At 49.0% G+C, this 14,621-nt stretch overlaps 1 protein-coding gene and 1 non-coding gene across 2 annotated transcripts in view; one reads left to right on the top strand and one right to left on the bottom strand.

The window, feature by feature from the left end:
• Positions 1 to 3,028: 3,028 nt before the first annotated feature.
• LOC149326723 (uncharacterized) overlaps positions 3,029 to 14,621 on the bottom strand; it is a 28,975-nt gene continuing 17,382 nt past the window's right edge. The window contains exons 4-6 of the mRNA XM_089563242.1: positions 12,760 to 12,948; positions 7,715 to 7,980; positions 3,029 to 4,109 (exon numbers count right to left, since the gene is read on the bottom strand). Coding sequence (XP_089419368.1) covers positions 3,855 to 4,109; positions 7,715 to 7,980; positions 12,760 to 12,948 — 710 coding nt within the window. The 3' untranslated portion in view covers positions 3,029 to 3,854. The remainder of the gene's footprint in view (positions 4,110 to 7,714; positions 7,981 to 12,759; positions 12,949 to 14,621) is intronic.
• TRNAT-UGU (transfer RNA threonine (anticodon UGU)) lies at positions 6,068 to 6,139 on the top strand. Its single transcript has one exon. It is a non-coding gene; the product is annotated as a tRNA-Thr (tRNA).

Here is a 14,621-nt window from a genome sequence, read left to right as displayed (position 1 = left end):
ATAAGCAACTCAGGCTATTAGGGACGCCGTAGTGGAGGGCTCCGGGAATTTCGACCACCTGGGGTTCTTTAACGTGCACTGACATAACGCACAGCACACGGGCCTCTAGAATTTCGCCTCCTTCGAAATTTTGGCCACCATGGGTTCGATCATGGCCGCGGTGGCCGAATTTCGATGCAGGCGAAATTCTAGAGGCCCGTGTACTGTGCGTTGTCAGTGCACGTTAAAGAACCCCAGGTGGTCGAAATTTCCGGAGCCCTTCACTACGGCGTCCCTCATAGCCTGAGTCGCTTTTGGACGTTAAACCCCAATAAACCAAACCAAACCGAAATAAAACTTCAGTTGTTAGTCAGCGTTCATTTCTCTGCTTCTTCATCCCACCATATGCGTCTCAGTTCGCGTTGTTCACTTCATGATCCTTCATAACCAGCTAGGCAGTCAAAAACCATCATAGTGGCTAGAAAAAATCACTAATTTTGCCATTTCTGATGTTCTCCTAGCAGGCGATAGCATTACTTCTGCCAAGAGTCATGCTTTTGTCACAGCACTGCACTTGTCCAGCCCACATTTCGTGTCAGTGACACTAGAATATGCAACGTGTCAGCAGGTCACACAATGAGCCATGTCACGGGCCAATATCCCTTTCAGGCGCTTTGTACACTATTGTGTAAGCGGCAGACTTACAGCTTTTTCTGAGAAGATGGAGCACTTTACAGTGACTTCATTATTTCAGTCAAATTAAGCACCCTTCTTGTTGCAAATGAGTTGCTTTTTTGCACCATGTAGCAAGCGCCGTAAGTAATATTTCACATAACAGTGAGCTAGGCAGCACTTTGTCCACCGTTTCTGTGCAAACAGATTTTGCCGCGAGTGAGAACAACGATTGTTTTTGCTCGATTTCGAGCGTAATGTGCATCTCCCAAACACGGCGATTCCACGATCCCTGGGGTGTTTACCTGACACATGAGAATATTTCGATGGTACTATTTCTAACAAATCTGACACTTTGTACGGAATTCTCCACATCGTTGCAAAACTGACCTGCTGGCTTTTCACACTCAAAAACTAACAAACTCCCTTTCTTGAGGCCTGAATATACTACTTAGGTGAAAAAAATAACCGATTTAAATAAAACAAAAAAATGGCGCCTGAAAGGGATACAGAATGTGGCAGCAAATCATGCCGTGAGCTATGTCACGGACCATATTGCGCCGCAATGCCCCCCCCCCCCCCCTTTTCTCCTCCGTCGATGCACAATGGTGAGGGCAGAGACAATGGTCCCGGAGACTGCGACGAAGCTTGCAGTGAGAAGTGCACATCTCCCATTATCCCCTCCCTAACAGCCTGCTTTATCCCTGAGCTGCAGCAGATACTGTCACTGCTCCGTTATCAGCGCAATTGCACGCCCAGGGTTACATCACCATCGTGCGTGACCTAAGGGGCTACCATAAAAACGAGAATATAGGTCGAATTTTTTTTCAAAATAACCACGGCAAAAAGTCGACCCCCCGTCTTATTACCGGTCATTGGCAGAAAAACTACAGAAGACATGCAACAATGGGCGGCTGAAGTCAACATCCTCCATCACCATTGCTATCAGCAGCAGCGTAGTATGGCAACGTTGTGACACCACCGTTTTGCATTTCCTTTGTCACAAAGTTATTTTGGCTTGTGGCTGGGTGTTGCGGGTGTGGAAATCTGTCCCCTTAGAAAATGCAGCATAAGCAATGCGCCACAGAGGATGATGCCCTATGGGACGGGGGCAGCGAGAAGCAAGTGTCATCCGACTCGAGTTCAGACGGCTCTGATGACTCGAAGTAACGCACACTTCGTGCCCTTCTCTGTGCTGTACACCCAGCCAATTCTTTAAGAGTATCGCGCGACCATTGCCTCGCGTGTTTGTCAGCACCTTATCACGGAGCGGCGAAAGAAGCGAGAGTAAGCGCATGTGTACACATGCGCGCATCTCGCTTGTTTCACCACTCAACGCCGTTAATAAGGCGCTGACAAGCATGCAGGTTGATGCTCATGCGATAGTGTTTAAGGAATTGTCCAGGTGTACATACAAGCAGCATCTAAATGAAAATAAATACTCTCACCATTGTGCAACCGGCTGAACCGCATTTGCTCCAAGGTAAGGTTGTCTATCAGTACTTTTGCCATTGAAAAAGATTTTTTTCATTTTTAGAACTGCTTAGTTGGGGGGGTCGACCTATATTCCAGTCTGACCTATATTCTGTTTTTTACGGTACTTACATGGGAATGAAGACTGCGCTGGTAATTTGAGTGGCACCAGTGAGGCTAAGGCTATCTTGGCTAATCCGTCGGATTGAATTTGTTTGAATCCCAGATGACGCCTTCCACGGAAGCCAAGAGTCACCTGGTTGGGACAGCAATGCCCGTGCACGTCTTTGTTAAGCCGACAAATACAACTTTTGGACTATACAGATACAAAATACTGCTTGTGAAGATGCATGCTTTCCTTTGAGGAGCACGGCAGTTCCTCTGCGAAGTACAAAATGAAGCACAAGTCCAAATAACTAGAGTTCCAGAAATCAGCTGGCCGCTGCATATCTATCTGCACTCTTCGCTGAATTGGTCATGCCCTTGGTATCGCCATGCGTGTGTGCTACGCGCCAGTTTGTTACCTACAAGGGGCAAACTGCAGTGATTGGTCTAAAGAGTTGCCTGTGACTGATCAATAAGGAACCAAACAAAATGGCAACTCAGTGCATAAGAGTGAACGGAGCAAGGCATGGAAAACTGCAATGGCAAAAATCACAGGTCACTTCCTAGACTTACGTAATTATAAGCTGAACAGAGTACATACGACGACAGCGTCCCACGAGCTGAAAGAGCACCACACCAAAATCCACACTGCAGCCACGTCGCACCAAATGTGAAAACCTGCAGGTCAAAATTACGGCCACCGACGATGCTTCTTTGCAGCTACGCACCAAGATCTGTATGAGATCCAGAAAAGGCTTCCCAAAATTCCGCCACGCAAGCAGAAAATCAGAGTGCACAGTTGCACAACACAAATCAATAACATATTTATATAAAAAAAGGAAAAAAAACAGTTCCACAACACAAATCACACAGCGTATTCATGAAAAAATAGAAACACTCCGTGACAGTTTTTACACTGCTTGGCAGAGCTTAAAAGCACGCAGTCTTTCTACATTGAAGGCTGCCCTTAACTCGGTATATGAACTGCCTAAAATCACCAACACTTTGAAACGTCATTCGTATGACTCCACAGCCATCTTACGACAACAGATAACTCAAATCCCTTAAAGAATACATAGGAAACACCAGGAATATTTAAACTACAGTTCATGTGACACTGTACCACCAGTTGTGAAAGCTGCACTGGCGTCCACTGATTTCACCTTTCCACTGTGTCACGATACCTTAAAAAATGGCCTTGGGTGGGAAGGCGCTGTACGCTGCTCAAGGTCTGTCCAGCTTGTCAACTTCACCGTTCCATGCCGTCCATTTCCTTGTCTGTCAATGAGGCAGTGTAACAAACAAGCATCGCCTTGACGCTTCACCGGACCGGCAAACAGTAGCAGACACAAACACCAGGCACAACGATGCTCGCACCACACACAGAACACGTGCATCTGTACGTTCGCATTGAAGTGATCGTTATCCACAGCCCAGTCCTCTTCGCATAAGTACACTATAACAGCCGTGGTACCAGCTGGTACTGTGGTACCATCATTGGACCCAGCTGGTACTGTGGTACCATCCGTGGTACTATCATTGGACAGCCGTGGTACCATCCTTGCAGCACACTGTTCGTTGCCACACGCTGTTCACATCCTCCTATCCACCTAGCGAGGAAAAGGTCACGTCGACGGCGAGTTGCCGCCACCCTGGACGATCTCGGGAGTGATGGACAGCGGCAGGGCGGTTTCGGGACACGACTCGTCTCCGGAGCAGGACGCGTTGCCGGGATTCCGGTTCGAGTGGTGGTTCTCCACCAGGAAGAGCACCAGCTGGGACAGCGCGTGGCTCTGGTCCTCCGCTGCCTGCGCCTGCCGCTCAGCCGCCTGCGCGATCCGCTGCTGGGCACTCAGCAGGTCCTGTAGCAGCGCCGTTTGCTGCGAAAAGGGCCGTTGCGATAAACACAGTCAGTTCACGAAACTCCATTTATTTATGTAATAGGGGAGTAATTACCGTATTTACTCGCATAATACGCGCACCCCAATTCGGTCGCAAAAAATCAGATTTTTTTATTTCCGCGCATAATAGGCGCACCCCGAACTTTGCACTGTGATCAGTACTGTATTTACACGATTGCAAGGCGACGCCTCCCCACCCCCACAATGTTTATTTTAACAAAGTTTTTCTGAACTGACTACTAGTCCTCACTAGTGCTGCTGCCGTCGCAGATGCTGCGGACCCACAGCACGTACAACGACATCGCGTGGAACAGCCGCACACAGTTTTCAGGGATGCTCACTTTAAACGTCTGTTTGGAAAGCTTCATCAGCCGGAAAGCTTCCCGACTTAGGACCCCGAAAACCGTGGCGATAGAAGTAGCATACGAAAATTTAGGCACGCCGCAGTCGCAACTGCCGCACTTCTCGTCCACATCGAATTTCCGCCCTACCGCGCGCTTGCCGTGTTCGAGATCTAACTACCAGCCGTGTACCTATTAGGGCGCTTGTCCGTCGTGCTAAAATAGCAACGCTCAGCGGCAGCGCACGAAAGCCATATCTGCGATGAACTAACAGGCTACGACAGAAACCGACCCTTTGACAGCCATAAAGAACACTGGAGCTGGTGATGCTGATGTCGATAAGGATAACGAAAGCCCGCGGCGGACGAAAAAGTTGATGATGATGATAAGCTTGACCTTGGGCGCCATCCGTGGGCGGCACCTGGAAGCTCCTGTGCGTGCGCACGGCCGCCTTGATCACGCGCGCGCCTCCGCTCCTCCGCGACCAAGCGCGCGTTGCTCGCAGACTGAGATGATCGCCGTGGCCATGGCGCGTGCATTTCGAAGGCTATTCCCGCATGGATCGTGGTAAGTTTGGGTGCGGCCCTTACAAGGATTTTTTAAAAATTATTTCCTTCGGGAAAACAGGATGCCGCCCGTTCACGGGTGCGCTTATGTGGTATGTTCGATTTTGCGAGTCGAAAAATTTCTGGAACTTTTACCCCGCGTAATAGGCGCACTCCGAACTTTGAGCCGGATTTTCTGGAAAAAAAGTGCGCCTATTATGCGAGTAAATACGGTACTCATTGACATCCACCCGAGCGCAGCCATACGGCTACAGAGGAAAGCTATACAGCTTTCTCAGAAACTTCGCAGTTAAAGAGAAATTTGCCCTGGTCCAGGGTTCGAACCCGGGATCACCGCTTCAATGGAGCGGTCGCTCTACCAACTGAGCTAACCGGGACGGCAAGCTTGTGGTAGGGCGAGAGCGAATTGATCAGTAACTCGAAGTGGGAACAGTGTTGGTCAGATGTTCAGGGGAATCCCCTAAGGTGGAGTAGATGTATTTTGCCTTCAGGGAAAAGCATTACAAATAGCAGTTGGTAATGCATAATAACACTGACAAAATACATAGCAAGAGCAAAGAATGATGAAGTGCCAAAACAAGGATAACTGATCAACACAATATTACACATTACAGACAATAACAACAGAAAGGCAGCTGTCAAACACATTAGGTGGACTGCCATGCACCCCAAACCATGACTGAGGTGTCCACTGACCCCAGGGAGTTACATATTCAGTCCACTTCAATGACTCCCCTTTTTCTGAAATGACACACTTTTCCATGCCGCATCAATACATTTCCCAGCTGAAAAGGTTCACAGGAACACAAATTGCACTAAGTAGGTTTCTGAATCAGTCCCGTTAAACTCCGGCCTACTCGTGCGCTGGAATTCCTGCATGAACTTTCCAAACGAAACTGAACAACGTGGGTGGCGCTGTTCAGGACGTGCTACGTCCGCCGCTTAAGAACGTGGGTGGCGCTGGTGAACACTCCCAAGGTTAGGTTATTTGTAAACATAAATACCCCCGAAAGCAGAAGGTTTGACAGCCGTCGCCGTAGCTCAGCGGTAGAGCACCGGACGTGTAATTCGGAGGTCGTGGGTTCGGATCCCACCGGTGGCATGTGGTTGTTTTTTCTTCTGCTTTTCTAATCAATTAACTTTAAGCGATAACATATTCAGTAATATTATAAATTGATCAACACCACAAAATAAATGAATAAATTAAATATCCCCTGTGCCCCTTGGTTTCTGTGGCTGTTGGCTTCTCTCAACGTTCAAAGCAGTGACGCGGTAAGCTCCGCACATGATGCAGAATCCTTATCCCCTATATGGACCCCAGAAACCCCACGGAACACAGTTATGCTGGTTGGTTGGTTTATGGGGTTTAGCGTCCCAAAGCGACTAAGGCTGAGAGACGCCGTAGTGGAGGGCTCAGGAAATTTCGACCACCAGGGGTTCTTTAACGTGCACTGACATCGCACAGCACACGGGCCTCTAGAATTTCTCCTGCAAAGAAATTCAACCGCCGCGGTTGGGATCGAACCCGCGTCTTTCGGGTCAGCAGCCGAGCACCATGGAACACAGTTATGTGCCTTTCCTCAAAACCAACAGAGTCCAGAGCCCACACCCCTTTGTTAGTTTTGAGAAAAGGAAAGGTGCACAACTGCCTCCGCTTGCAGGTGGACATCATGCATCTCTATCCTCACAGAGTGACTGAGCTGGCCACTGTGCCATTTCTTTCCTCAAAACCAAGGGAGTGAGTTCAGACTGTGAATAAGACAGCACCGGGAGCTAGACTTTATGCCGAAATCATACCAACTACAGTGTGCTGGTGGAGGCTTGCACGTTGGCTTGATGCTTACGTGGCATAAAATTACCTGTCCAAAACGTTCCTGATGCCTGCATGACCTCCATTCTCCCAGAATGGGTTTTACTAAATGTAGTTTCTTTTTTCTTCACTGTTCCATGTAGACTGCCATTTTCCTTTAAGTTTATTTTTTACCTACCTTTATGCAATCTGCATAGCGCATACTTACAGCCCCGACTTCCTTATGGTGAGCTTGAGCAGCGCATGCGTCAGCTCTCTTGTTGCCACCAATTCCAAGATGGCTTGGTACCCAGCAGATAGGGGCTAGGATGCTGGCACACTCTCATTAGCGCCATGGCTAGGCACTCTTTCGCCGAGAGACTGCTAGAGTAGCCGGGTGCACAAAAAAATTCAGGGCTCTCTAAGGTGCTGCAAGGCGAAAGCCTTTTCTGGTGCACTGTTTGGCACTGACTGTTTGTGCTGTACTAGCGCTTTATTTGACTACACACTTTGACTGCTTCTTTAGCACGACTCTCTCTCTGCTTTGATGAGTTTGGTTGTACCCATGGCTCTGTTCGCAGTAATGAGGTGTGTAATGTGGTCACCTACGGACGCCTCACACCTCCTGTCGGAGTGGACGACAACTATTTTGTTAGTTGCTGTGTGCTTCAAAAGGGGGTGTCAGGCATCCGTGGGTGACCTCATTACTGCGAATCTGCGCACTCTCATGTCATAACCATTTCAGCCAACCGAAAAGCGTGACACCTCTGCTGACAACCTTCTGTCAACGATGAGGCATTAAAGGCTTCCACCTTAAAATACACTCGTGTGGCACAATGGTAGAGGGAGGGGGGTGTGCAACGGATAAGAGAGGAGGTCTGCACCCACCCGTATGGTCTGGTGCAGCATCTCGGCGTGGAAGTGCTCCTCAGCCGTGATGGGCTCCAGCACGGGGATGCTGTCTGGGTCTGGTGGAGGACCCCCATTGGCCAGAACATGCTGCTGCTGAAGAGGTGGAGGGGGCGGAGGGGGAGCAGCGGCCCTGGGGGGCTCCGGCTGCTGCTGCTGCTGGGAGGCCAGGGGCGGCCGCTCCACCAGCACCCCATTGAGCAGAGACTGAGGCTGCAGGGGGGGCATTCCTCCTCCGCCACGGGCTGCACGGGGCGGTGGCAGCACCAGTCACCACCACTTCACCAGGTGTCGGTGGTGATGTGGTAAGCACAGGAGTGTGAACAGAGGGTGTGCTGCTTACATCTGCCTAGTAGCGGCCCACACGGCAAGCACCAGCCAAGGGTGCAGTTGTAAGCACACCACAAGCACACAAATGGTCACTGCTCGGACCCTTTCATAGTCATCATCATCATCAGCCTGACTACGCGCACTGCAGGGCAAAGGCCTCTCCCGTGCCTCTCCAATTAACCCTGTTCTTTGTCAGTTGCGGACACCTTATCCCCGCAAACTTCTTAATCTCATCCGCCCACCTGACTCTCTGCCGCCCCCTGCTACGCTTGCCTTCTCTTGGAATCCACTCCGTTACCCTTAGGGACCAGCGGTTATCTTGCCTTTGCATTACATGCCCTGCCCAAGCCCACTTGTTCCTCTTGATGTCAACTAGGATATCATTAACCCGCGTTTGCTCTCTCAACCACTCCGCCCACTTCCGATCTTTTAACGTTGCACCTAACGTTAAGAGATCGGAAGATAGTATAGCCCTCCATTTCTGACATGGCTGTACCAAAATAAGATAGAAAGTAAGACGACAAATGCTGACTGCATTCTTTGGTGCACGGCAGTTACTGCTCATTGCTGTCACATTTGACCTTTAATATGAGCAAAGCTCAAAAGAAACGACAATACTAAAACTTTAGGGGACGCTGCCTTAAGTGTATAACATAATAGCGTTAATACCCATATATGCAGTATGGGCTATTCTCCATTTTAAATTCATAGAAGCCTGGAAGCCCTCATGGCACTCCTGGTGCAGAGGTGCAGAGATTAAGAGATGCGTCCTGTGATGGCAGCAGCTACCATTGGTAGAGGGTTGCTCTTCCCGAGCAACCTCTCGCAGCCAATCATTACTTTAAAGGTGCACTGGAGAGGAGTCTGAACTCGTATTTTTACCGCTGGAACTCGATCTACACATTCCCAGCATTCTTAGAAACATCGAATTATTGCCCTGTGCAGCCGATTTCCCTAATTTAAATCATATTAACGCCGGGCTCCTGCCTTTTTTCTTTTAATTCCAGCAAACTGTGGGAGGAGTCGACCAACCTTTCACCCAGTCCCGTGGCGGCTTGCCACTCTGCCATTGGCGGAGTGATATGTAGTGATTGGCGAAAGCAAAGAGTCCACGCGTATTTTTATTTCTGTGGGCCTAATTTGCAGCTGTGTAGTCTCTGACTAGATGTATTTATTCACGGAAACCTAAAAGAAACAAAATAAAAGTGAAAGCAAAGCTGTCACGCGACTGCCTGAAAGGCACTCCATGCATTGGTCGACTTGTCCTACGGTATGCGGGGAATTAAAAAAGAAAAGGCAGGAGCCCGGCGTTAATCTGATTTAAATTAGGGAAATCGGCCGCACAGGGCAATAAATCGAAGTTTTTAAGAATGCTGGGAACGTGTAGATTGAGTTCCAACGGTAAAAAAATTAGTTCAGATTCCACTGCTGCCTGCCACAGTGGTCAGTTCGCTGAGTAGGTTGCCAACTGTCATGGAGAGCAGTTATCTCACAATCTGGTAAGCAGGTTGTGGTAATGACACCACGAGGTCACGTGAGCTAGGCAACAAGGGGGCCACCCGCCTTTTGCTCAAAATGACGATGGCCGATTTTCTGCACAACGGAAGCTGTAACAGTTAACAAGGCAAAAGCACACTGACACGTATATGAAGAAGCCTAGCCACGTAAACTGCACACACACATTTGAATTTCTTATCTTACGGCCCTTTTCTATGGAATGAGTGGATGAGGAGGAAACCAGGCGAGGAGGAGGAGGAGCAATTCAGTGCACACCTCAGCTCCACTGCTGTACATTTGCATTACCGAGAATCACAATTGTTGACAATTTTTTCCAGCACCAGGAAACCCCAACAGCTTTCAAAAAATGCGTCAAAAAATGCCAAAATTCAATAAATAATAACCGGCTGTGCAATGAGCAACGCAATGCTTCATTGCAATGGTGGCTATGCAATGTGTGTTGTAACTGATTACCGTACTCCAAAAATATGGTATGCTAGTGTATGTGGAATGTAACACCTTAAACTGACACAATGGCTACGGGGGACACCGTAGTGGAGGGGCTGCAGTTCAATGCAGAAGTGCTTCTTGCTGGGCGTGATGGTTCACAGTTTCAAAGTAACAGCAAAGTGCGCTAACACAAAAGACACAGGAGAGAAAGAAGGTTGATGGGACTGAACCCAAACTGAACCCAAGTTGCAAGTTTCCACCAGTCCTGTCAACCTCGTTTCCTGCGTCGCTCTTTTGTGTTAGCACAATTTCAGGTCAATTTAGACCACCTGGAGTTATTGAATGTGCGCCAACATTGCACAGCACGTGGGTGTCATGCATTGCTGCCTCTACCAGAACGCAGCTGCCACAGCCAGGATCGAACCCAGATCTTTCTGGTTAGCAGCTGAGATTAGAACCAAAATGTAGTAGTGGGTAAAAGGAAAGGCAGCAGTTCTGGCATGGACGGATTTAGGTTCCAGGGGAACCACTTTAAGAGACCCACTTTGAGAGCTCCTGACCCAGAGGAAAAACACACATCCAATGTGCACGCTTACAGGAGTGCCAGGAAGTGGAAGCTTCTTATTTTGCTTGGCTACTGTTGAGCCCGAGATGTGAATTCAGTTTGACAATGCAACTCCACTCAGAAGAAACATCGAAGAAATGTGATAGTTTTCATGCCAGTCTAACACCAAACATCCACTCACGTGAAATTTATTACAAGGAGTGAAAAACACACAATCACAAGAATTTAATACATGCACAGCAGAGGGTGCGCTACAGTGCTGTAGTAAAACTGATGTTTTCTGGCCTAGCACTAGCGAAACCAAATACAAAGCGTCCACTTCCTGGCATTCTTGCAGTGGCTGAAATGGTCTTAGGTGCTATTAAGTGCTTTTCTTGAAGAAACTCGAAAGACACATTGAAGTGGGCCAGCAGCGGCAGATTACTGCTACTCACACTGAAAACAGAGTTCTTTAAGCTAGATAACAAAACAAAGAAAACAAAAACTGCTCATGATTACGTTACTTCCTAATGCGAAATTTGAGTGCAGCTCATCAGCTATTTTAGCTTTTCAATAGATTGAGGCAAAGAATTCGAGCAGGGCATATATGTACAACTGGTTATTTTTCACACACATTCCTTCTTCAAGAAACACTCCACTAACAGTTCTTGATTGTCAGGTAGGAAGTTTTGTGGACAGAGAAATAGATGGATATATGCTCGACTTGCTGCACCAATGCTTGGTTCTCAAAGACGAGGCCTGCGCAAGTATTTCGCAAGGCTGTCACAGCTGTGGGAGCCCTTACAAGCTATAAGTGATAAGAAATTCCTGTTTGTCTTTATATCTACATTGAAGTCCCCACCCACCCTGTCACCCTGCATGCCACCCAGCATGCCTCCACATAGCTTAAAGCAAGATTGAGGTGTCCACTGTTCAAAGAGGGCAGTTATGTGCCTTCCCTCTGGTTCAAGTGTCCACCAAGATGTGGGAGACAGATACTGTGCATTTCCTTTCCTCAAAATTTGTTCAGTGAAGTTTACATGGGGGCTCGGGCGGCCAACGCTCTTCTCATATAGGCTCGCTCCACGTCTCTCTGTTCTTCGTGCCAAGGCAGGCGTGCACAAAGACACAGCGTCGGCTGTGCAGGCTCCTTCTCGCGCTGGGCACGCATCCTCATTGGTCAAAGGCCGGGAGTCGCTTCGAGCAGCATCTGGAACTTTCTGTCGTGGCGCCGCTGCCGTCGCGCGAGAGAACAGGTGGAGGGCATCTCTTAGCGCAGGCAAGGCTACGCCCTCTCCGTCAACATCACGTAGAAACAACTCGGACAGTCTAGAACAATCGACAGCAATCCCCCCCGTGTCAGCGAGCGGTGGGAGAGGGGGCAGCCACACACGCAAGGCTTAGTCACTCTCCAGGGGTTCCTTCTGCCCCGTTTTACGATGCGCTTTTTTTTGTCTCTTGCTAAGGAGGGGAGGAGGTTGCGCTTTTACCCTCTCTTGGTTACAGCGGACAACGGCAACGGGCGCCTAAGAGCTGCGCTCTAAAATATGGGGCCACTTAAGCAATTTTGAAGAGGAAACGTGCTAGCATTAGAGCGTTGGCTTCGATTTACTTCATAAATGTCTCTGGAATCCGGGTGTTTCTATGTGTCGTTTTTACACCTAAGTGCACACACCGGCCACATTTCGGACTCCCAAGCTGCATGCAGCACGCAGATAGAACTGCTGGTGTGTACGCTCAATACATTTAGTACAGAGGCTGCGATCGATTATATTGTTTGAACTCTTTTATTAACGCACACAATTCATCTACATCCACTTCTTCAGCGTAGTCGGGCTCTACGTCCTCGTCCATGTCGGAAATCCAAATGCGGGAAGGCAATGAAGACCCTGGCTCCATTACTGTTTTGTAGGCGAAAGGACCCGCTTCGTTAGGGGAGCTGTTGTGCAGCCCACTGTGACACGTCCTCTCTCGACCGAGAGCAACTTGCGATTGTAGCCGCCCAATTCGTTTCCATCGAAGACCACTGCTGTTCTGTAAACCTCCTACTCTCCTCTGCTTGCGTGACCTTTGCTGCCGCTTCTTCATCCTCTACGTGTCGCAACCTGTATGCTGTCCTGCTCCTTCATATCTTAGCTCTGGATTCGCTCGTCTCTGCAACCGCTTGAATTCGCACTTGCAGCCGTTTCTTTGGCCTGCTCACCTTTCGTCATGGATGCACGCTGAGCACGTTTCCGTATCGCAGCTTGAGAGACTCCTTCCACAACAGCATGCTTCCTAGGCCGTCCCCGACGTTTGGGTGGCCCCACCGTGGGTCCAGTCGATGGTCCAGGAGTATCTGCAGGCACCCTCACAGGCGTGGTCCCACTTGCAGACAACCCTGGCTCCATTACTGTTTTGCAGGTGAAAGAACCCGCTTTGTTCGAGGATGTTTCCGCAGCTTGCTGCCACCGTGCTGCCCGTACATAAACCTTTCCTGCCACAGTCTAGTCTATTGCAGGTTTTCCCGCCATCTTATATTTTGGGGTCCTAAATTTCAGAGTAGGCCAACCTCGGTCATTTTCGGAATAAAAATTCTGTGACATACGATGGGGGGGTTTTGTGACAATAGCTCTAATCATCATCAGCCCGACTACGCCCACTGCAGGGCAAAGGCCTCTTCCATGTCTCTCTCCAACTGACCCTGTCCTTTTTTGCCAGTTGCGGCCACCCTATCCCCGCAAACTTCTTAATCTCATCCGCCCACCTAACTTTCTGCCGTCCCCTGCTACGTTTGCTTTCTCTTGGAATCCACTCCGTTACCCTTATTAAGGACCAGCGGTTATCTTGCCTCCGCATTACATGCCCTGTCCAAGCCCATTTCTTCCTCTGGATTTCGACTGGGATGTCATTAACCCACGTTTGTTCCCTCACCCACTCTGCCCTCTTCCGATCTCTTAACGTTACACCTATCATTTTCCTTTCCATAGCTCGCTGCGCTGTCCTTAACTTAATCCGAACCCTCTTTGTTAGCCTCACGTTTCTGCCCCACAGGTGAGTACCGGTAGGATACACCTGTTGTATACTTTTCTCTTCAGGGATATTGGTAAACTTCCATTCATGATCTGAGAGAACCTGCCATATGCGCTCCACCCCATTCTTATTCTTCTAGTTATTTCCCTCTCATCATCAGGATCTGCGGTCACTACCTGCCCTAAGTAGACATATTCTCTTACTACTTCCAGCCAAACACTGATAAGCACAAACTATGGAGCTGAGGAAGTTTGAGAGTATAGCTGTTACGCGTCCGTTTCTGGGCTGAGTGTTGGCCTCGCTCTTCATCGACTTAAATGGCGCAGCAAACTAGAAGGAAAATGAGGGATGTGAAGAGAGCATGAGAAGCAAACGAGGGCAGGCAGGAGTGCGAGGAAGAAGAAGGAAAAGGAGGGTGCATAGAGGGTTTGCTGTGAACTGCCTCAGCCAAGCAGACCATTGCAGAGGTTAGGCACAGCCACCCTTCTAAAATTGGTAAATTGGTTTTTGAGGAAAAGAAATGCCACAGTATATCTATCTCACATATCTGGGTGGACACCTGAACCACACTGTAAGTGCAGGGAGGAAGGTAGGAGTGAAAGAAGAAAAAGAGGAAGAGGAGACCTCCGAAATAATTTCGACCACCTGGGGATCTTTAATGTGCACCGACATCGCACAGCACACGGGCGTCAAGAATTTCGCCTCCATCCAAACGCGACCGCCACGGTCGGGTTCAAATCCGGGTGCTCCAGCTCGGTAGACAAGCCTTAACCACTGGGCCACCGCAGCGGGTAAACCACCGATCTGCACTGCACGTTCTGAGGTTACCGTGGTTGAAATACGTCAACAGCTGCACTCAAATTTTGCACTACCAGGCATCGCAATCCTCCACTGATTTTTTTTCTCACGGATCCTGGAGGCCAGGCTACACCGCCATTCACTTCCAAACGGTGATCACAGAATCCTTGCTGATGTTGATGCCACAAGTTTGATTTGAGGCACAAAAAAAAAAAAAAGATGTTCCTTTCCCAAGTCAGATTTGTCTTGGCAAGA

Source organism: Amblyomma mixtum, chromosome 10 (assembly GCF_055824585.1).
Source record: "Amblyomma mixtum isolate Tamu chromosome 10, ASM5582458v1, whole genome shotgun sequence".
Taxonomy (NCBI): Eukaryota; Metazoa; Arthropoda; class Arachnida; order Ixodida; family Ixodidae; genus Amblyomma; species Amblyomma mixtum.
This window is presented reverse-complemented; position numbering and strand designations above follow the sequence as displayed.